The sequence below is a fragment of the Saccoglossus kowalevskii genome, chromosome 20, assembly GCF_978046115.1.
Source record: "Saccoglossus kowalevskii chromosome 20, keSacKowa6.1, whole genome shotgun sequence".
Classification (NCBI taxonomy): domain Eukaryota; kingdom Metazoa; phylum Hemichordata; class Enteropneusta; family Harrimaniidae; genus Saccoglossus; species Saccoglossus kowalevskii.
The window spans coordinates 14273688-14297419 of NC_140660.1; the positions used below are offsets into that span (position 1 = coordinate 14273688).

A 23732-nucleotide genomic window follows, 5' to 3' on the forward strand; every position below is an offset into this window, starting at 1 on the left:
TGGTTTAATGATTACACATCATAACCTTCAGTGCTGGTATAGCTGCAGTGCTTCGATTTTTCATGATTTGCGGCCAGACTAGGGGATTTTACAATTTTTTATAGTGATCACAATAATTAATGTACTGTAGAATACTTTATTTTAGCTTGGAATTTATTTTCGCTATTTTCGCTGAAGGGATGATTCCGTGAAAATAAAATCCTATATTTCACATTAAACTCATCAAAAATCAGTGAAAATAAATTCCAAGCAAAACGCCCAAAAAGCCTTTTCAGCGAAAATTAATTCCAGTGAAAATAAAGTATTCTACAGTATTCTGCATATAATACAAAGTGTGAATGCAACTTTATCTAATTTAACACTGCTTTTGTTGTTGATAAAAACAGGCTTTTCTCATAATAGCACCAATAAGACATGTTTCAGGTGACAGGTAATGCTCAAGTGTGAAATATTTGTCCTATCTAATGGCTATAAAATGCTTTACATAACAAACAATTCTACTACACTAGAAAATTCTTCACATCGAATATTGATTTGGTAATTTAGTCCATTGTCAATAGACACCTGAAGATGCTACGGATCTACTTGATGATGTTCCAGTTGCTCATATGATAATACTTAACAAGTCAAAACACAATTTTGTTGACAACTTTAATTACAACTTTAATTATTTTATTTATAAAACTAACATGTGCTTCTAATATTGTACTATCATTTTCCCTTTCAAACAAAATCAGTGGTCATCTTGTTTATTTCAACGAGAAAATTGGTAACTTAAAGCATCTTGCATCTTTTCATATTTGACTTAAAATACATTTTTTTTGGCAATTGCTACAGCATGTAGAAAATTCACAAGTACAACTACCATCATTAATAGCCCCTACGCAGGGATCTCGCTGGGCCATCACATCTAATGAATGAAGGTCCATCCCACTTACCACGAGCTGTTTCAAAATACTGTGACGTATGCAGGCTCCTGAATTAAGGCTTTTACACAGTGACAGCATGTCATCACTAATACGTCTTTTATTTAGACTCACCTTGGTAGCATAGAGGTGTGCTTGACCAATTCTGCCATCTCTGGCACATCTGCCAACTTGCTGCCAGTAAGCTAGTACAGTTTTACTAGCACCCCAATGAATAATATGATCTACATCATTGATTTGAACTCCCATGCCAAAAGCAATTGTGGTAATTAAACATCGAATTATACTATCTGTTTGTGGAAAAACACTGACTATTTTTTTTTCTGTATCGGCATCAATGGATGAGTGGAACATGTCAACAAGACGATTATCTATGATGTGACTGTCACCAGACCAAGCTTTATCACCTAATTCAGTCATGACAAATTCGTAGATGTCTGCCACTTGTGTCATGGTCCTATGAGTAAAGAACCAAAGAGAACATGGAAAATTAGTATCAGACAAGCTATGAGTGTGTTTATAATTGTGTTTATAATCATTCATTAGCCGTATTTATGGATGCTTATGATTGTCCTATATTTTTACTGAATGTTAATCTGTGGTCTTATTTCCTGTTAAATAGGGGGGGGGGTGGTTATTAAGTAATCATATATTTCATGTAATGCTAAATAGAGTGAAACTTAATGCTATTTTTTCTGAATAGTTATGGGGTTTCAATCAGCAGTAATATAATTTTTTAATAGATAAGGTGTCCCATGTTATTTTTCTGGATAGTTGAGTGTCACATTCAATGCTCAGTCAAATTTCAGGTAGCATTTTGTGATAATTACAGTGAAGCTAATCATATTACTGTCATTGTCCTTTCTCTTAAAAAGGCTATAAGCCATAAGGCTATGAATACTCAACAGTCAGGGACCTTGTGTGGTACATTATATTCTTTACCAAAATTGTTCATGGAAATAACTTAGTGAATAGTTTTGACCTTTTTGATAAAAATAATTTTGGCTTTTTATTGAAAATGGCTAGATAATGTGCTTTCAATAATTCAAACAGCTGTAGCTGATTCATAACAACCACCAGATTTACCCTTAATTTATAAAACCTTGGTGATATGTATGCTGGCCATGTCATGCAACTACTGTATTTTCTCTATTAGTACCACATCAACATGATTATAATGTAAATTCTATTAACCATTTATCACTGGTTTATGGCTGCATGGTTTTGATTGATTAGAAGCCGATCAGAGATTGTGTTGCAGGTTTTATTAAGGCACTGCAGGATGATTAGAGAAGACAAAAGGCATGTATACCATATATGTCTGGTCAAAGTAGGTGATCTATAAAGTAACAAATACTAATTTTGGATTCTTTGCACTTCCAGTGTCAATGTGCATCTAATGGGAGCAATACGGTATCTAAAATCTATTTCATGACTTAAATTTCTATTAAAATGGAAAAAGGAAGGCTGACCTGCAGTATATTATAGCTTTTTTTGCCTTTGATCCAAAAGTAGCAATATGCTGTGTATACCAAAGAAGCTCTTCATGTATTTTCATACCTGATTGTGACTTATAATATAGCTTTATATTAGGCCTGAAAAACACATTGGAGAGAGTGGATTATTCATGTCATATTGGTGTCATATTAATTAACATGATCATAACTTGTGTTATAGGTTTTACAGCTTGGATGAATAATATTTGGGCCAACAGATCATTTTCCATATCAGCAACAGATAATTACAATGTGATTGGTGTCACTGTATTAAAGCATTGATTGTTCTCATAAAGTTGTATGATTAGAAAAGTTAATGTTGTCTGTAACATTTAACATTTATGTCTGTATGAATATTATGCTACAAATTTGACAATAATTTTCTGCATTGATGAAATGGCCAAAGTTATTCCAAATTCAAACACATGTAAATTCTCACCTGTCAGGAACAATGGCAACAGTCTTCACCTCCTCCTCATCCAACAGTAAAGTTGACAAAATATTCTGTCTCATAGACTCTGTTGCAGTTGCTGTCAAGACTAGTATTGGGCAAGTTGTAAGGCTACGAAGCACAGTAACTTGCTTGTAACTAGGCCTGAAATCATCACCCCTATTTATGAGAATTGAAAAGCGAATACAGTTCAGCCACATATTAGGAACCACAGTTGATTTATTTTATTGTTAATTTACTTATTAAAAATGTAAATCAACCAACTCACCATTCCACAATACAATGTGCCTCATCACATGCCAAAAGACATAATCTTTCTTTGTAATGGGCATTGCCCAACATTGTCCTCCAGGGATCTCGTACAATTGACTCCGGGGAGCAAAATACCACACTGTACTGTCCTTCAATGATATCTGTTTAAGAATTAATTTTGTTAAAGAAAATCCATTTAAAACAAACTTATGGCATTGTATATGTTGCTCATTTTATGTTCAGGAATTAAATTAATAAAGATAATGATTTGATAGTTCATATTAAGTTTGAAATAAAATATTAATTACTAGTTTTGAAAAGAACATAAATTGTAAATATTCAATTTATTGGAGATGGTACAAAGAATGTTTTTCTATTTACTTTTTATGTCTATGGATGACATTTCAGCCAGTTGCATTATACTGACAGCCTTCACTCCCCGCTCTCTCCATATTGTCATCTGATTGAGCATTAGACTCCTCAATGGGGAAATCACCAAACCGATGTGTGGATTTTTTTCTGGGTACATCTAATAAATTCAATAAAGAAGAATTATCCTTTGTTGATATTAAATATAATGTTACTATTATAAATTTCATGGATGTTTTTTATATGAAATGAAAAATGGTTGAAACAATCTGACCAATCGCAACTCATTAAAGGATTTGGGAAGGTCAATCGGCCAATGATTGCAGGTAGCATGCAGAAGATTGTGGTTATTTTTATGTGTGTTACAAAATTGATCCTACAGCCATTTAAAGCCATGCATCTTCAATGGGTAACCATTCCATATTTTATAAATTCATTCCATGAAATTCACTGTATTAATCTCCTTGAAATTGACATGCCTTAATATATTATAATAATTATATATGAGAATTTAATTAAACAAAATCTTACCTCATCCACTAATAGCTGAGGTACAACAAAGCAGTCGCTTTTCCCAAAACCAGTTGGTAGAACACCAAATGTGTGCATATTTTCAAGAGCAACACTATTAAAAATAATTTTTTGCTCTTCTTTAAATTCATAATTGAATTTATATTTGCTTTTTACCAGGTTAAGGTTATCCATGGTGAAAAAACGAAAGTAAAATTGAAAGTGCTTGTTGGCCAGAGGGATGCTGGGAAAATTGTAATTTTTTAATTTTTTTTTATTAAATAAAGTAAATTCTTAAGGCAATTTATTTATTTATATATTGTATGTTTATTATTATAAAAGTTGCATGAAATTGGCTGATACAATAATTTTCCGAAGAAAAAAAAATCTACGCACATGCGTTTGATAAGTTGATGCTCTTTTGTTTCAACGGGATTTGGCGCAAAGGCTTGTTGGTAATCTCGAAGAACAAGATGGCGGCGTACATTTTCTGTTGATAGATAGAGTTTCGTTGGAAAATTTCGGTTTGATCGACACTTGCAGGAAATCGTCTGTAATTTCGCTTTCAGATGAGGTATTTGTAATAGTTTGACGTATCGGCCTACTTATTTTTTGGTTGCAAAGCTAAATACCTCTTAAATCGCCCAAAACAGCCCTTCACATAGTGTCGAATCCCCGGTCTATGCGACTTCTCAGGACTGTGGGGACCGAATGATCAGCGGAAGAAGGCCAACCTACAGGACTGTACTCAGGGCTAGTGATCACGTGTGTCATCTCGGAAATCAGTTCAGAAACATGCACGGAGAAGTTGGTAAGCTGTTCGTTTATTAAATAGCATTCTGCGATTTTTTTAGTTTCGACTTTTTTAGGCTGAAGTTTAGTTGTAAAACGGTATTTAATAAATGTTCATGAGTCAAAGGTTACACAGCCAGGATCTCAAGGATTAATAAATCTTCCTGTTTTAGTTTAAGTAAATAGAGATCACCGATACCGAGGAAGGGTGTTCTTGCTTAGAATCGCCAACAACTTTAAGGGTGAAGTGTTTCTGTATCATAAACCACAAAATTACTTGAATTATTCTCACAGTTTTCAACAACTGCACTAATGTATAAAAACAGAACAAAACATTGAACATGAACAAGAACTGGGTGATGAGTTTGTGGGGAGATTCATTTCAATTATTGATCTTCGTATTTCATTTTTTGCATGTAATGCTATGAGAAACTAGCACACCCAATATGTGTTCCGAACGTCGGAGTAAACACCGTATTCGTAATCGGGCAATGAGAACGCCTCCCGCCCTACAAATTGTTACTTGACGCGATATTGGCAATTGGCAACATTGTATGTTTTTGCGCTCGTTTTGAGCAGTTGCTTTCCAGTTGTTTACGAGTTAATATCTGTATTACGTGTTGTTGAAGAATAAACGAGATTGAGTTCCAGTTTACATGACGTGTCCGTTTCAGTGTTCACTTCCTTGACTGAGAAGACCCGAACCTTCCCTTCCCCCACAGAGTTTGATAAAGTAAGAATATCTCATCACGGTATTTCCACCCGATTGACATTGAACTATGGGAAAAAGAAATTCAGGTTTAAAATCAAATCATTTGATTTTTGAAACAGACGTTCTGTCCACGGATTACGCGAGATCTCCCATTGAATGGAAAATCACCTGATGTGAGCATCATTTTAATTTTATGCGTGAGTTGAGTGAGATTCAAAATGGCGTCATGTATGACTTAAATTAATATTGGATTGCTGCATTAACTGAATCAGCTAATTACATTTTTGATATTTTCAAATTATCATCACAAATTCTACAAAACAATTAATTTTTCTATTTACTATTGACACAGTCCTTCAATTATATAAATATTTATATAAATATTTATAAATTTGAAATTGAACCACAGTTTACTACTGGCTGATGTTAACTGACATTGGAATATTTACAAATGAAATCATTCACACTGCACTCATTGATTGGCTGATTGGAATCAACTGACATTGAAATTTATAAATATTTATAAAAATGAAGTGAGTGGGATTGTTGTATTTCAGATGTTCTCAATTACTGAATGTACACTTCTTTCATGGGTCACTAGAAATATTACTACATTCGTTGTCCGAATCGCACAGTTTCACTAAAGCCGGCCATTCATAACCAGTCCACGAACCCGTGCGTGATCGTGTTAGGAAAAGCTGTATTTCACTGCAGCTAAATTGAGTCATTTGATTGGGCACGCCAAGAAGCTGGCGCCACCAATCAGAGTTACTGTATCATAAATGTGAAGACCGAGGAGCTCATCACAGATTAAAACAATGGCGGCATGTAGGCTTTGCACTGATTCACCTGGAATCAAAAACAGAAGGTCTATATTCGTTGACACGTTTTCAAAATTTCTTATCCCGAAAATTATTTGTGGAATAGTGAATGACTGTGTTTCGGCTGATCTGCACTGGCTCGGAAGATGAATTCTGATTGGCTAAAAAAACAAAAAAACTTGTGGCGTTGAATGCACGTTCATTGTCAGTATTGTTATGCAAATTCAAACTAGCTAATCATTTACAACCTTCTGAGCCAGTGCAGATTAGCCCCTGTGTTTGCTACAAACTCGTCATTTTCCTCAGATACAGCACTAAGCGCTTTCCTTTGATGATAAGTAAGCTCGTTCAGAGAAAAAGCTAGCAACACGTTTATTTGATTCCAGAAGTTTAATTTTACCAAGTAATATGTGCTTCAATTTTCAGAAATCTGCACCTAAACTCTTTTTTTTTGAAGGTTTTTGTTCTATTCTGGCAACCAGCCAACAATATTGGTTACAATATACAGAGGAATCTGATAGGTTGCTGGAAGCCTACAATGACCTGGTGATCACACTCATTAATTATGCTAATTTACCAACTGAAAGGACCAATGAAGATGAAGGTATGTAATAGTTACCTTATATGGCAGTTGTGTAAACTAATTTACCAACAGAAAAGACCAATTAAGATGAAGGTTTGTAATAATTACCTTATATGGCAGTCGTCTATGCTAATTTACCAACAGAAAAGACCAATAAAAATAAAGGTATGTAATAATTACCTTATATGGCAGTAGTGTATGCTAATTTACCAACAGAGAAGACCAATGAAGATGAAGGTATGTAATAATTACCTTATATGGTAGTAGTGTATGCTAATTTACCAACAGAGAAGACCAATGAAGATGAAGGTATGTAATAATTACCTTATATGGTAGTAGTGTCTGCTAATTTACCAACAGAAAAGACCAATGAAGATGAAGGTATGTAATAGTTACCTTATATGGCAGCAGTATATGCTAATTTATCAACTGAAAAGACCAATGAAGATGAAGGTATGTAATAATTACCTTATATAGCAGTAGTGTATGCTAATTTACCAACAGAAAAGACCAATGAAGATGAAGGTATGTAATAATTACCTTATATGGCAGTAGTGTATGCTAATTTACCAACAGAGAAGACCAATGAAGATGAAGGTATGTAATAATTACCATATATGGTAGTAGTGTCTGCTAATTTACCAACAGAGAAGACCAATGAAGATGAAGGTATGTAATAATTACCTTATATGGCAGTAGTGTATGCTAATTTACCAACAGAGAAGACCAATGAAGATGAAGGTATGTAATAATTACCTTATATGGTAGTAGTGTATGCTAATTTACCAACAGAGAAGACCAATGAAGATGAAGGTATGTAATAATTACCTTATATGGTAGTAGTGTCTGCTAATTTACCAACAGAAAAGACCAATGAAGATGAAGGTATGTAATAATTACCTTATATGGCACTAGTGTATGCTAATTTACCACCAGAGAAGACCAATGAAGATGAAGGTATGTAATAATTACCTTATATGGCAGTAGTGTATGCTAATTTACCAATTGAAAAGACCAATGAAGATGAAGGTATGTAATAATTACCTTATATGGTAGTAGTGTATGCTAATTTACCAACTGAAAAGACCAATGAAGATGTAGGTATGTAATAATTACCTTATATGGTAGTAGTGTATGCTAATTTACCAACAGAGAAGACCAATGAAGATGAAGGTATGTAATAATTACCTTATATGGCAGTAGTGTATGCTAATTTACCACCAGAGAAGACCAATGATGATGAAGGTATGTAATAATTATCTTATATGGCAGTAGTGTATGCTAATTTACCAATTGAAAAGACCAATGAAGATGAAGGTATGTAATAATTACCTTATATGGTAGTAGTGTATGCTAATTTACCAACTGAAAAGACCAATGAAGATGTAGGTATGTAATAATTACCTTATATGGTAGTAGTGTATGCTAATTTACCAACAGAGAAGACCAATGAAGATGTAGGTATGTAATAATTACCTTATATGGTAGTAGTGTATGCTAATTTACCAACTGAAAAGACCAATGAAGATGTAGGTATGTAATAATTACCTTATATGGTAGTAGTGTATGCTAATTTATCAACAGAGAAGACCAATGAAGATGAAGGTATGTAATAATTACCTTATATGGCAGTAGTGTATGCTAATTTACCACCAGAGAAGACCAATGAAGATGAAGGTATGTAATAATTACCTTATATGGCAGTAGTGTATGCTAATTTACCAATTGAAAAGACCAATGAAGATGAAGGTATGTAATAATTACCTTATATGGTAGTAGTGTATGCTAATTTACCAACTGAAAAGACCAATGAAGATGTAGGTATGTAATAATTACCTTATATGGTAGTAGTGTATGCTAATTTACCAACAGAGAAGACCAATGAAGATGAAGGTATGTAATAATTACCTTATATGGCAGTAGTGTATGCTAATTTACCACCAGAGAAGACCAATGATGATGAAGGTATGTAATAATTATCTTATATGGCAGTAGTGTATGCTAATTTACCAATTGAAAAGACCAATGAAGATGAAGGTATGTAATAATTACCTTATATGGCAGTAGTGTATGCTAATTTACCACCAGAGAAGACCAATGATGATGAAGGTATGTAATAATTACCTTATATGGCAGTAGTGTATGCTAATTTACCAATTGAAAAGACCAATTAAGATGAAGGTATGTAATAATTACCTTATATGGCAGTAGTATATAGATATACAAATAATTACTTTGTATGATAATGATGTATAAATATTCAGATGATTACCTCATATGGTAGTGCTGTATAGATATGCAAATTATTACCGTATATGGTAGGTGTATGTAGATATGCAAATGATTACCTTATATGGTAGTGGTATGTAGATATTCAAATGATTACCTTATAAGGCAGTGGTATGTAGATATGCAATGATTACCTTATATGGTAGTGGTATGTAGATATGCAAATGATTACCTTATAAGGTAGTGGCATGTAGATATGCAAATTATTACCTTATAAGGTAGTGGTATATAAAAATGTTACTCTTAATTTATGTTAATATTTTTTTCTTTCCCAGTTGATACCGAGGATCTCATGAAACGTGTTCCAAATAAAGCATCCTTTGTTTTCAAGACGTTTACTGCCGTACTCAATCACCTTTGTGCGCTCTCTGATGATGATGAACAGTTACATTTTAATAAGAATTTTATTCGTACAAATGCTGCTGACTTTATGATACTGAGTGCCAGACATGCTGAAATTCATCACTGGAGTAATGAAATCACAATCATTAGGTAAAGACTACACCAAAAGAATGAGAATAAAATGAGCCTCTCTTTCAAACTTTTATTTGGGTTTATTTTAGACTAAGATGGGATTATATATTCATTACTGGAGTGATGAAATCACAAGACAACAATCATTAGGTACAGACTGCATCAAAAGAATGAGAATAAAATGAGCCTCTCTTTTAAACTTTTATTTGGGTTTATTTTAGACTAAGATGGGATTATATATTCATCACTGGAGTAATGAAATCACAAGACAACAATCATTAGGTAAAAGACTGCACCAAAAGAATGAGAATAAAATGAGCCTCTCTTTCAAACTTTTATTTGGGTTTATTTTAGACTAAGATGGGATTATATATTCATTACTGGAGTGATGAAATCACAAGACAACAATCATTAGGTAAATACTGCACCAAAAGAATGAAAATAAAATGAGCCTCTCTTTCAAACTTTTATTTGGGTTTATTTTAGACTAAGATGGGATTATATATTCATTACTGGAGTAATGAAACCACAAGACAACAATCATTAGGTAAAAGACTACACCAAAAGAATGAGAATAAAATGAGCCTCTCTTTCAAACTTTTATTTGGGTTTATTTTAGACTTAGATGGGATTATATATTCATCACTGGAGTAATGAAATCACAAGACAACAATCATTAGGTAAATACTGCACCAAAAGAATGAGAATAAAATGAGCCTCTCTTTCAAACTTTTATTTGGGTTTATTTTAGACTTAGATGGGATTATATATTCATCACTGGAGTAATGAAATCACAAGACAACAATCATTAGGTACAGACTGCACCAAAAGAATGAAAATAAAATGAGCCTCTCTTTCAAACTTTTATTTGGGTTTATTTTAGACTAAGATGGGATTATATATTCATTACTGGAGTGATGAAATCACAAGACAACAATCATTAGGTAAATACTGCACCAAAAGAATGAAAATAAAATGAGCCTCTCTTTCAAACTTTTATTTGGGTTTATTTTAGACTAAGATGGGATTATATATTCATTACTGGAGTGATGAAATCACAAGACAACAATCATTAGGTACAGACTGCATCAAAAGAATGAGAATAAAATGAGCCTCTCTTTTAAACTTTTATTTGGGTTTATTTTAGACTAAGATGGGATTATATATTCATTACTGGAGTGATGAAATCACAAGACAACAATCATTAGGTAAATACTGCACCAAAAGAATGAAAATAAAATGAGCCTCTCTTTCAAACTTTTATTTGGGTTTATTTTAGACTAAGATGGGATTATATATTCATTACTGGAGTGATGAAATCACAAGACAACAATCATTAGGTACAGACTGCATCAAAAGAATGAGAATAAAATGAGCCTCTCTTTTAAACTTTTATTTTGGTTTATTTTAGACTAAGATGGGATTATATATTCATCACTGGAGTAATGAAATCACAAGACAACAATCATTAGGTAAAAGACTGCACCAAAAGAATGAGAATAAAATGAGCCTCTCTTTCAAACTTTTATTTGGGTTTATTTTAGACTAAGATGGGATTATATATTCATCACTGGAGTAATGAAATCACAAGACAACAATTATTAGGTACAGACTGCATCAAAAGAATGAGAATAAAATGAGCCTCTCTTTCAAACTTTTATTTGGGTTTATTTTAGACTAAGATGGGATTATATATTCATCACTGGAGTAATGAAATCACAAGACAACAATCATTAGGTAAATACTGCACCAAAAGAATGAAAATAAAATGAGCCTCTCTTTCAAACTTTTATTTGGGTTTATTTTAGACTAAGATGGGATTATATATTCATTACTGGAGTGATGAAATCACAAGACAACAATCATTAGGTAAAGACTACACCAAAAGAATGAGAATAAAATGAGCCTCTCTTTCAAACTTTTATTTGGGTTTATTTTAGACTGAGATGGGATTATATATTCATTACTGGAGTAATGAAATCACAAGACAACAATCATTAGGTAAAAGACTACACCAAAAGAATGAGAATAAAATGAGCCTCTCTTTCAAACTTTTATTTGGGTTTATTTTAGACTTAGATGGGATTATATATTCATTACTGGAGTAATGAAACCACAAGACAACAATCATTAGGTAATGACTGCACCAAAAGAATGAGAATAAAATGAGCCTCTCTTTCAAACTTTAATTTGGGTTTATTTTAGACTAAGATGGGATTATATATTCATTACTGGAGTAATGAAATCACAAGACAACAATCATTAGGTACAGACTGCATCAAAAGAATGAGAATAAAATGAGCCTCTCTTTCAAACTTTGATTTGGGTTTATTTTAGACTTAGATGGGATTATATATTCATCACTGGAGTAATGAAATCACAAGACAACAATCATTAGGTAAAAGACTACACCAAAAGAATGAAAATAAAATGAGCCTCTCTTTCAAACTTTTATTTGGGTTTATTTCAGACTTAGATGGGATTATATATTCATCACTGGAGTAATGAAACCACAAGACAACAATCATTAGGTACAGACTGCACCAAAAGAATGAGAATAAAATGAGCCTCTCTTTCAAACTTTGATTTGGGTTTATTTTAGACTTAGATGGGATTATATGTTCATTACTGGAGTAATGCAACCACAAGACAACAATCATTAGGTACAGACTGCACCAAAAGAATGAGAATAAAATGAGCCTCTCTTTCAAACTTTTATTTGGGTTTATTTTAGACTTAGATGGGATTATATATTCATTACTGGAGTGATGAAATCATAAGACAACAATCATTAGGTAAATACTGCACCAAAAGAATGAGGATAAAATGAGCCTCTCTTTCAAACTTTTATTTGGGTTTATTTTAGACTTAGATGGGATTATATATTCATTACTGGAGTAATGAAATCACAAGACAACAATCATTAGGTAAAGACTGCACCAAAAGAATGAGAATAAAATGAGCCTCTCTTTCAAACTTTTATTTGGGTTTATTTTAGACTTAGATGGGATTATATATTCATTACTGGAGTAATGAAATCACAAGACAACAATCATTAGGTAAAGACTGCACCAAAAGAATGAGAATAAAATGAGCCTCTCTTTCAAACTTTTATTTGGGTTTATTTTAGACTTAGATGGAATTATATATTCATTACTGGAGTAATGAAATCACAAGACAACAATCATTAGGTAAAGACTGCACCAAAAGAATGAGAATAAAATGAGCCTCTCTTTCAAACTTTTATTTGGGTTTATTTTAGACTTAGATGGGATTATATATTCATTACTGGAGTAATGAAATCACAAGACAACAATCATTAGGTAAAGACTGCACCAAAAGAATGAGAATAAAATGAGCCTCTCTTTCAAACTTTTATTTGGGTTTATTTTAGACTTAGATGGGATTATATATTCATTACTGGAGTAATGAAATCACAAGACAACAATCATTAGGTAAAGACTGCACCAAAAGAATGAGAATAAAATGAGCCTCTCTTTCAAACTTTTATTTGGGTTTATTTTAGACTTAGATGGGATTATATATTCATTACTGGAGTAATGAAACCACAAGACAACATTCATTAGGTTAAGACTGCACCAAAAGAATGAGAATAAAATGAGTCTCTCTTTCAAACTTTGATTTGAGTTTATTTTAGACTTAGATGGGATTATATATTCATCACTGGAGTAATGAAACCACAAGACAACAATCATTAGGTAAAAATTACACCAAAAGAATGAGAATAAAATGAGCCTCTCATTCAAACTTTGATTTGGGTTTATTTTAGACTTAGATGGGATTATATATTCATCACTGGAGTAATGAAACCACAAGACAACAATCATTAGGTACAGACTGCACCAAAAGAATGAGAATAAAATGAGCCTCTCTTTCAAATTTTGATTTGGGTTTATTTTAGACTTAGATGGGATTATATATTCATTACATGTTTATTTCCAAAGGCATAAAATGTTAAAAAGTTGAGTGTTGAATGTAGAACTATTGCCGCTGTACGGAGTGCAATAGTTTGTACAGTTTAAAACATTTTTTGTTGACATTTGGGAATGACAACTATTACTTCAATCAGGACATAGATAAATCATAATAAGGTTGTAACAAGACTACTTACTGCCTTCATACATACTTTGTGATATTCTCGTCATATTTTTTTGGGGGTTTGGGTTTAAATTTGATATATATTTTTATATATTTAAACTATTTTTTAGCTCCTTTGTCTTCGAAGTCAAGCGGAGCTTATAGTATTACTGATTGTCCGTCGGCGTCCGTCGTCGCTGTCGCCGTCGTTAACTTTACATTTTTGACTTCTTCTTAAAAACCACAAACTGTATAGCTGTGAAACTTTCTAGGAAGGTACCTTGGGTGGTTCTCTCTCAGATTTGTTCATTTCGTGTGAATATGTTCAATTGTCTTATTTATAGTGAATATTTTTGTCATTTTTGGTCAAAAATGCTATTTTCGACTCCTTCTTGAAAACCGCTAGCTCAGATTTGTCCATTTTGTGATGCTATCTTTAATTCTTTAATTTTGATGAATATTTTTGTCATTTTTGGTAAAAAGTGATATTTTTGACTTCTTGTTAAAAACCGCAAATCTGATTACTTTGATATTACATATATGGGTACTACATGTGGACCTCTCTCAAATTTGTTCATTTTGTAATGATATCTTTAATTCTCTAATTTTTATTGAATATTTTTGTCATTTTTAGTAAAAAGTGATATTTTTGACTTCTTGTTGAAAACCGTAAGTCTGATTGCTTCGATATTAAATATATAGGTACTATATGTGGACTTTCCTCAGATTTGTTTATTTTGTGATGATATCTTCAATTCTCTATTTTTTGTGAATATTTTTGTTATCTTTGGTAAAAAGTGATATTTTCGACCTCCTGTTAAAAACCGCAAGTCTGATTGCTCTAATATTACATATATGGGTACTACATGTGGATCTATCTCAGATTTGTTCATTTCGTGATGATATCTTCAATTATCTAATTTTAATGAATTCATTTTGTAATTTTTGCTAAAAAGTGATATTTTCCACTTCTTGTCAAAAACAAAAAAATTTACATATTGTTAATTTTTTAATGATATCTTCTGTTCTTTAATTGAAATGTGCATTGCTAACAGCGGAGCTATCTCACAAGACAGGCTGCTTGTTTTAATTATGAGGCAGTTGGTAATTTGAATTTAACGAATTTAGAAGCCTTGGTAGACAAATTTGCATAAATTAATTAACATATTTTTGTTTTAAGTATATTTACTAATTTTTCTTCTTTGTTTTGATTGGTTGGTGTTGCAAGATATTTGTTTAGTCAGTCTTTTCCTACTGCATCATAGTGTGAACACGTTAGGAGGAAATGTTTTTCATCCTCAATCTCTCCATTCTGGCAAATTTTACATTTTTTTTATAGTAAGACGTGGTTTGTGTATCTGCCAAAATCAAACATATTTAAATATGTTTTAACAGGGATATTAATGTCACTGTGTAAAAGTTGTTTTACTTTAAAACATGCTTTCAAAGCCCTATTTGCTAAATCATCTTGTGCTTTATGGAGCTTGCCTGAACTCCTTAATTTAAATCCCAGGTACGAATAATTAGAAACTTTTTCAAACTCAACATTATTAATATGAAATTTATGCTTGGTGAGTTTTTTTTTTTTTCAGTTTTATTGAATATAATAACTTTGGTTTTTGATATTTTGATATGATATGATGCGCACATCAGACAGAATACCCATATCATGAGGGGGTTCTCTTAGTACATACATCAGACAGCATTGGGGGGGGGTATCAAGGTACAGGTGACATAGATGAGCAACAGAAAACTGACAAGCTTAATTTTTTGATCGTTTAAATAATTTTTCTTTTCTTTATTCGTTACATGTGTAATTAATACTTTTCTGATTTTGCATTTTTTTTAGATTGAAAATAAAATTCTTGGTATACAGTGTTTACATCATATCATTAATAATGTGGTAAGTATAATTAAACAGGACCTGATTAATTCATATACACTAGACCTTATTAATCCAACAGGTTCTAAATCATGGTCTATACAATTTTATGTATTCCCCTCTGCAACCAACGATGCGGTTTCATTAGCTCTATACTGATTGGTTCCTTACTACAGTCAAACCTGTGTTAACGGCCACCTGGATATAGCGGCCACCTGCCTATAGCGGTCACAACCGAACAGTCCCTACGAATTTTACATGTAAAGTGATTTCTTTAGTAGGAAATGAGACTCAAACTGCTGCTGAACATCAACTTTACTGTACAAATCTTCAAATAATTTTCATACTACTCATTATTGTGCAATGATCGATTTTTTGTGAAATGATTTTAGTTTACATAATACAATTTAAAATCAACATTTTTATTTGTAATAAAGTGTTTGAATACTGTGTACAGTAGTGTAATAGTGTTTCAAATGGGGTTGCGAGATCCGTTTTAATACATTCAGTGCCTAATTAATATTCATGAATAAATTAGTGAACCTGTATAGAAAGGCCACCTGTCTATAAAGGCCAAAATTTCAAAGTCCCTTGTGTGGCCGCTATAGACAGGTTTGATTGTACTTCATATGAATTCATGTGGTGTTTCATATACAAACACTTCTCACTGTGTGTATTACTTCATATCACAAGATTTGAATGTCATCTCTCAGAATGTTACCAACCCTTACTTTTATCTGCCCTTGACATGTTAGTACATCTAGTGTGAAGCTTCTTTGTTGGCAGTAGATTCCAATTTACTCCAACTTTAAAATTAGCTTCACTCTACAAACACTTTGATGCATTTATTGCCACAATCCACTACAGCTATTCTACCATCATTACACACTGCTACACCACAGGGACCACTCAGTCTATCCTTGTCACTATCAATCCTGCAAATAAACTGACCATTGCTGTCATGCTTAGTGACTTTACGATTACTGCTTACATATACATAATCATTCTTATCTACAGCCACTCCCTTGGGATTACTCATTCTACTGTCACCAGTGGAAGAGAATTCAAACATAAACTGGTCATCAGAATTGAATACCTGAATACGGTGGTTCCAATATTCTGCCACATATACCATCCCTTTACTGTTAATAGCTAACATGTAAGGTCTATTGAATTCTTGCTTATCTCCACTTTTACCAAATGACTTAATATACACACCACCCTGGGTATACTTTCTAATAAAATGCTTACTACACTCACTCACATACACATTCTTAGTAACAGGATTAATTGCAATTCCCCATGGATCATCAATTTCAGAACTTCCAAACATTCTAATCAACTTTCCGTATTCATCACTCACAACTACTTGTTTGTTATTGTTATCTGTCATAAAGTATTCATTATCATCTGATATTGCTACATCCCGTGGATTGAATGGCGTTGCAAACTGACCAGTGAATGTAAATGATTGTTTGTAATTTCCATCGCTGTCATGCATAGTCACTCTATTGTTCCCTCTATCAGCTGTGACAAAGTCACCATGTTTATTTATGGTTATTCCCACAGGATAGCTGAGCTGTCCTTCACTTCCTGAATTTCCCACCGTCTGTACCAATCCTCTGATAACAGGAATATGGAATGGTGATCCTGGTATAGGATTGCTGAGCTGTCCTTCACTTCCTGCATTTCCCACTGTCTATACTAATCCTATGATAACAGGAATATGGAATGGTGATCCTGGTATATGTTGGTTACCAATCATCATGGCAACTTGCTGTTTTCCTTCCATTTTTCCTGTTATCATCACATGAAAAGTCCCATTTTTATTGTCTGTAATGTTTTTCCATGATGCACCAGGGGCACTCACCAGGACAGCTTGTCGGGGAATGATTTGTTTTCCTTTGGAATCTCTGGTTGTGATGAGCAGTTTGACAGGTACACCTTTCACAAGTTGTTTTGGGATGTTTTCAACTGTACATTTGGATGGACAGACATCAGATTCGATCACTCCTATCAATGCATGTGCAGCAAAGTCACTACTGGGCTGGAACTCAATGATATCATGACTGATTGGTGGTATTGTTTTCATAGCAACCATCTCTTTTATGCGCTTTGTAGTTTCTGGCTTGGTAGATAGTAGATGTACAGCATTCCCATGATGCACCAGTGTTTCTAGATAATGATGTGTGCTGACTATGTCGATATGGTGAAATTCTCTCTCATCAATGTTCATTGCTGCATCTTTCAGTTCGATCCTAGCACTTTCATCCAAGGTATCTATCAGCATCTTTTCTTCTCTCTTCACTCTCTCTATCACTTCCTTTGCCCTTCTCTTAACTTTCTCTTTCTCTGCCTCACACTGGTTTCTGATTTCTTCTCTTGTAAATTCAGCTGCTGCTTTTTCTTCTTTCACTTGCTTCTCTTTCACTTTTAACTGTCCTAACATTTCCTTCAGTTTTGTTTTATACTCATCTGCTACCTCCTGTAAATCTCCATGTACGTGTTCAGGAACTCTGTGTTTAACTATTGTACATTTGTAACATACAGGTACCTGGCATGTGTCACAGTAGAATTCTAAGTGGCTGTCTTTATGTACACTGCAGAAAACTTTGGACTGTACCTTGAGATGACCCCTAGATTGTATCTCTCTGTACTTGTCAATTGTAAGCACTTCATGAGAACGCAGTGCTGGAATGCGTTCATGGATAGTAACACATACATCACAGCAAAACAGAGGACAATCTACACACCTGTGAGTTGCTGTCTTCTCTTGACATGTTTCACACACTGGTGGATGGTCAGTACTCAGCTGCCTCTGTCTCTGGAATGTGTCAAGTAGGCTTGTTAAGAAGAAATTAGACTTCAGTTCCTGGATGGGTGTGTCACATTGAATTCTACATGTTGCACACTTCAAAACACCCCCAGATTTAGCCTTAAAAGTTACCAAACATTGCTGACAGAATGTATGAAGACATGGTAGAACTTTAGGATTCTTGTAGATCTCCAAACAGATGGAACAGCTGAGGAAATCCTCAGTAACTTCGTCTAGGAGAGACTTGTTGGGTGCAGCCATAGCCATTGTAGTAACATTAGTTGTATTGATTTTACTCCCTAGTATAGTGAAAATTCACAATATGTATTTTCCTCATTATTGATATTCACAACGGCTGCAAGGGTTCAATGCTTTTCAAATCACTGCCAGCTTAAGGGGTCTTCTGTATACTCGGTGTCATGTGACTTTTAATACTTGTAGATCTCCAAATAGATAGAACAGCCAAGGAAATCCTAATTAATTTCATTTGGGAGCGAAGTGTTGAATGCAGCCATATTAAATGGCTGAAATAATTGTAGTACTCTCTAGTGAAGTGAAAATTAACAATATAATGCATTTCCTTATTGCTGTTTACAATGGCTGCATAACAAGCTGGTTTTACTGCTTTTCAAATCATTGTCAGCCTAAGGGGTCTTTTGTATACATACAATTGTATTCAACCCTTGGATTTATGCCAAACAGGAGATATCACGTAACTTTGTTAAAGTTGACCTTTGACCCTGTTTGACCCACATTTAAGGTCGTTTACAGGTATTTCAGGTATTGGATAGGATGGAAATTTTATCACAAAATTTTGTTTTAAAAGCGCTGTTTAATTAATTATTCACTGTATTTCTAAGTGTCATGGGGTTTTCTTTGATCACTTCATTCTGTAGCACCCAATCTCTTTATAGTCTTTTATTTTTGTATATAGCTTTGCATTTTGTAGTTAATTATACTGCAGTTTTTTATTCAGTTTTATTTTCTTTCTCGCTAGATTTGCAATAAAATGTATTTCTTCTTCTCTACTAATGTTGTGGTGTGCATTTACTAACTACATATTATTTTTTCTTACATCCTCAAATGAATGTTGAGATATGACATAGGAAATAATGGTAAATAACCATATATTTCTAAATTTTGTAAACAATACTATAAAATAAAACCATATTTAAAAAGTTAATTAAATCTGTTGATAAGTTTTATTGGTAACCTTTTGGAGAGCCAGAAATTTTTCCAGCCCAAAATTCCAAATATTTTCTCGTTTTGAGAAAATTTTTTAGAAAAATATTTCTATCAGTGTACAGCAATAAAGTGTAATATAAAATATAGAGTTGTTTTGTCACCCTTTCTCTATTTCTAATTTATGAATACTTATTCTAAAACTTGTCATTGTGTTTATTTCTTTGATATTGAATATAGATAAATAACACTCAAAAGTTTACAACTTCTTAAATTTGGCAAATGTCTTTAGTTTGCTATTTTCATTTTTTGATGTTTAATTTCCAGAATTTAACATTTTGTTTAAAATTTGTGGGTGATAAGTTTTAATTCTGTATTTAAAGAATCCATTGAAAAATGTGTATCATTTTCTCTTTTTTTTCCAACTTTTTTTTTTTTTTTCAACTGCCTTAACCATAATAAATTCAAATCATGTTGTTTATAAAATTCCTGTTTTGTTACAGTGTTTTCTGGAATTCTTTTTTTTAGTTGAAACCAATATTTCACAAGAGCTTCTTTATTACCTACCAATAATGGGTACACACTGAGTTCTGATCTGCAAGATAGATTTGGTGATAATTTGTTTACCCCTAATAATTGTGTACATAATTTGATATACAATTGTTTAACTGGTGTTTTATCCCATTTCATGTTGTCATAGTAATGTCAAAACTTTGTGTGGCATTTCACAAATACTAAAGTATTATTTGGATATTTCCACGCTTCATAACGTGCTTATACGTATATGATAATGGTCAATTTTGATGAAGTAAGGAAATCTAAACACAATATTCCTCTCTGAAAGCTTGGCATTTTGACAATCTGATTTATCTCAACCATATTACACATGGTATTTTAGTTAATTTAGCTAATCTGTAATTTTGCTAATTAAAGATGTTGCTAATTTAAAATAAATTATATTCCCACACTGAGAGTGTTGGCACTTTAGCTAAATTGAGATTATATGGTATTTTAGTTAATTTAGCTAATCTGTAATTTTGCTAATTAAAGATGTTGCTAATTTAAAATAAATTATATTCCCACACTGAGAGTGTTGGCACTTTAGCTAAATTGAGATTATATGGTATTTTAGTTAATTTAGCTAATCTGTAATTTTGCTAATTAAAGATGTTGCTAATTTAAAATAAATTATATTCCCACACTGAGAGTGTTGGCACTTTAGCTAAATTGAGATTATATGGTATTTTAGTTAATTTAGCTAATCTGTAATTTTGCTAATTAAAGATGTTGCTAATTTAAAATAAATTATATTCCCACACTGAGAGTGTTGGCACTTTAGCTAAATTGAGATTATATGGTATTTTAGTTAACTTAGCTAATCTGTAATTTTGCTAATTCAAGATGTCGCTAATTTAAAATAAATTATATTCCCACACTGAGAGTGTTGGTATTTTAGCTAAATTGAGATTATATGGTATTTTAGTTAATTTAGCTAATCTGTAATTTTGCTAATTCAAGATGTCGCTAATTTAAAATAAATTATATTCCCACACTGAGAGTGTTGGCACTTTAGCTAAATTGAGATTATATGGTATTTTAGTTAACTTAGCTAATCTGTAATTTTGCTAATTCAAGATGTCGCTAATTTAAAATAAATTATATTCCCACACTGAGAGTGTTAGCACTTTAGCTAAATTGAGATTATATGGTATTTTAGTTAATTTAGCTAATCTGTAATTTTGCTAATTCAAGATGTCGCTAATTTAAAATAAATTATATTCCCACACTGAGAGTGTTGGCACTTTAGCTAAATTGAGATTATATGGTATTTTAGTTAACTTAGCTAATCTGTAATTTTGCTAATTCAAGATGTCGCTAATTTAAAATAAATTATATTCCCACACTGAGAGTGTTAGCACTTTAGCTAAATTGAGATTATATGGTATTTTAGTTAATTTAGCTAATCTGTAATTTTGCTAATTCAAGATGTAGGTAATTTAAAATAAATTATATTCCCACACTGAGAGTGTTAGCATTTTAGCTAAATTGAGATTATATGGTATTTTAGTTAATTTAGCTAATCTGTAAATTCACTAATTAGATATCGCTAATTTAAAATAAATTATATTCCCACACTGAGAGTGTTAGCACTTTAGCTAAATTGAGATTATATGGTATTTTAGTTAATTTAGCTAATCTGTAAATTCACTAATTAGATATCGCTAATTTAAAATAAATTATATTCCCACACTGAGAGTGTTAGCACTTTAGCTAAATTGAGATTATATGGTATTTTAGTTAACTTAGCTAATCTGTAATTTTGCTAATTCAAGATGTCGCTAATTTAAAATAAATTATATTCCCACACTGAGAGTGTTGGCATTTTAGCTAAATTGAGATTATATGGTATTTTAGTTAATTTAGCTAATCTGTAATTTTGCTAATTCAAGATGTAGGTAATTTAAAATAAATTATATTCCCACACTGAGAGTGTTAGCACTTTAGCTAAATTGAGATTATATGGTATTTTAGTTAATTTAGCTAATCTGTAAATTCACTAATTAGATATCGCTAATTTAAAATAAATTATATTCCCACACTGAGAGTGTTAGCACTTTAGCTAAATTGAGATTATATGGTATTTTAGTTAATTTAGCTAATCTGTAATTTCGCTAATTCAAGATGTCCCTAATTTAAATTATATTCCCACACTGAGAGCGTAGGCACTTTAGCTAAATTGAGATTATATGGTATTTTAGTTAATTTAGCTAATCTGTAAATTCACTAATTAGATATCGCTAATTTAAAATAAATTATATTCCCACACTGAGAGTGTTGGCACTTTAGCTAAATTGAGATTATATGGTATTTTAGTTAATTGAGCTAATCTGTAATTAGGCTAATTCAAGATGTAGATAATTTAAAATAAATTATATTCCCACACTGAGAGTGTTAGCACTTTAGCTAAATTGAGATTATATGGTATTTTAGTTAATTTAGCTAATCTGTAATTTTGCTAATTCAAGATGTCGCTAATTTAAAATAAATTATATTCCCACACTGAGAGTGTTGGCACTTTAGCTAAATTGAGATTATATGGTATTTTAGTTAATTTAGCTAATCTGTAATTTTGCTAATTAAAGTTGTCGCTATTTTAAAATATATTATATTCCCACACTGAGAGTGTTAGCACTTTAGCTAAATTGAGATTATATGTTATTTTAGTTAATTTAGCTAATCTGTAATTTTGCTAATTCAAGATGTCGCTAATTTAAAATAAATTATATTCCCACACTGAGAGTGTTGACATTTTAGCTAAATTGAGATTATATGGTATTTTTGTTAATTTAGCTAATCTGTAATTTTGCTAATTGAAGATGTCGCTAATTTAAAATAAATTATATTCCCACACTGTGAATGTTGGTACTTTTAGATAAATTGAGATTATATGGTATTTTAGTTAATTTAGCTAATCTGTAATTTTGCTAATTCAAGATGTCGCTAATTTAAAATAAATTATATTCCCACACTGAGAGTGTTGGCACTTTAGCTAAATTGAGATTATATGGTATTTTAGTTAATTTAGCTAATCTGTAAATAAAGATTGAATTTTATTTTATTAATATTTATTCCTGACAGAATGCTACAGAACTGAAATGGTACGACAGAGCTATGGTGATATATGAAGCACTTTACAAACAACTTTATTCACAGGAAGTAGTGATGTTGGAAGTACTACTACCATGTCTAGTAGACTTGCTGGGTGTAATAGAGAGGTCACCACGAAAGGCTGATGAACCACGCAAGGTATGGTGCAAGGTAGTGTTAGGTTGGTATCAGTCAGGGGAGGTTAATATTGGTGAGGTCAGGTTAATATCAGTCATGTCAGGTTAATATCAGTCAGCTCTGGGTAATATCAGTCAGCTCTGGGTAATATTAGTCAGATTGGTTAATATATTGGTACTGTTAGGCTGTTATCAGTCAGAGGAGGTTAATATTGGTGACTTCAGGTTATATCAGTCAGCTCTGGGTAATATTAGTCAGATTGGTTAATATATTGGTACTGTTAGGTTAGTATCA

General features: G+C 32.3%; 2 protein-coding genes and 1 long non-coding RNA gene across 4 annotated transcripts; 2 read left to right on the top strand and 1 right to left on the bottom strand.

The window, feature by feature from the left end:
• Nucleotides 1–631: 631 nt before the first annotated feature.
• On the bottom strand, nt 632–4235 carry LOC102803786 (bifunctional 3'-5' exonuclease/ATP-dependent helicase WRN-like). The gene is made up of 6 exons (XM_078006664.2): nt 4026–4235; nt 3507–3654; nt 3142–3286; nt 2862–3032; nt 2399–2521; nt 632–1383 (listed from the first exon to the last, which is right to left on the bottom strand). Exons 1-6 carry the CDS (start codon nt 4197–4199, stop codon nt 795–797), a joined length of 1350 nt encoding a protein of 449 aa, XP_077862790.1. The 5' UTR covers nt 4200–4235; the 3' UTR covers nt 632–794.
• On the top strand, nt 1989–4307 carry LOC144344883 (uncharacterized). Its single transcript, XR_013419285.1, has 2 exons — nt 1989–2228; nt 4185–4307. It is a non-coding gene; the product is annotated as an uncharacterized LOC144344883 (long non-coding RNA).
• A 487-nt stretch (nt 4308–4794) lies between these two features.
• LOC146730036 (uncharacterized) lies at nt 4795–23416 on the top strand. 2 transcript variants are annotated; one of them, XM_085494278.1, is made up of 5 exons: nt 4795–4815; nt 6787–6933; nt 9477–9693; nt 15623–15676; nt 23292–23416. In XM_085494278.1, coding segments are annotated over exons 1-5 (435 nt in total). In that variant the 5' UTR covers nt 4795–4799; the 3' UTR covers nt 23293–23416. The 2 variants fall into 2 exon arrangements, with proteins under 2 accessions (XP_085350404.1, XP_085350403.1); XM_085494277.1 differs by lacking the exon at nt 23292–23416 and having other exon boundaries at nt 15623–16209.
• Nucleotides 23417–23732: the final 316 nt, after the last annotated feature.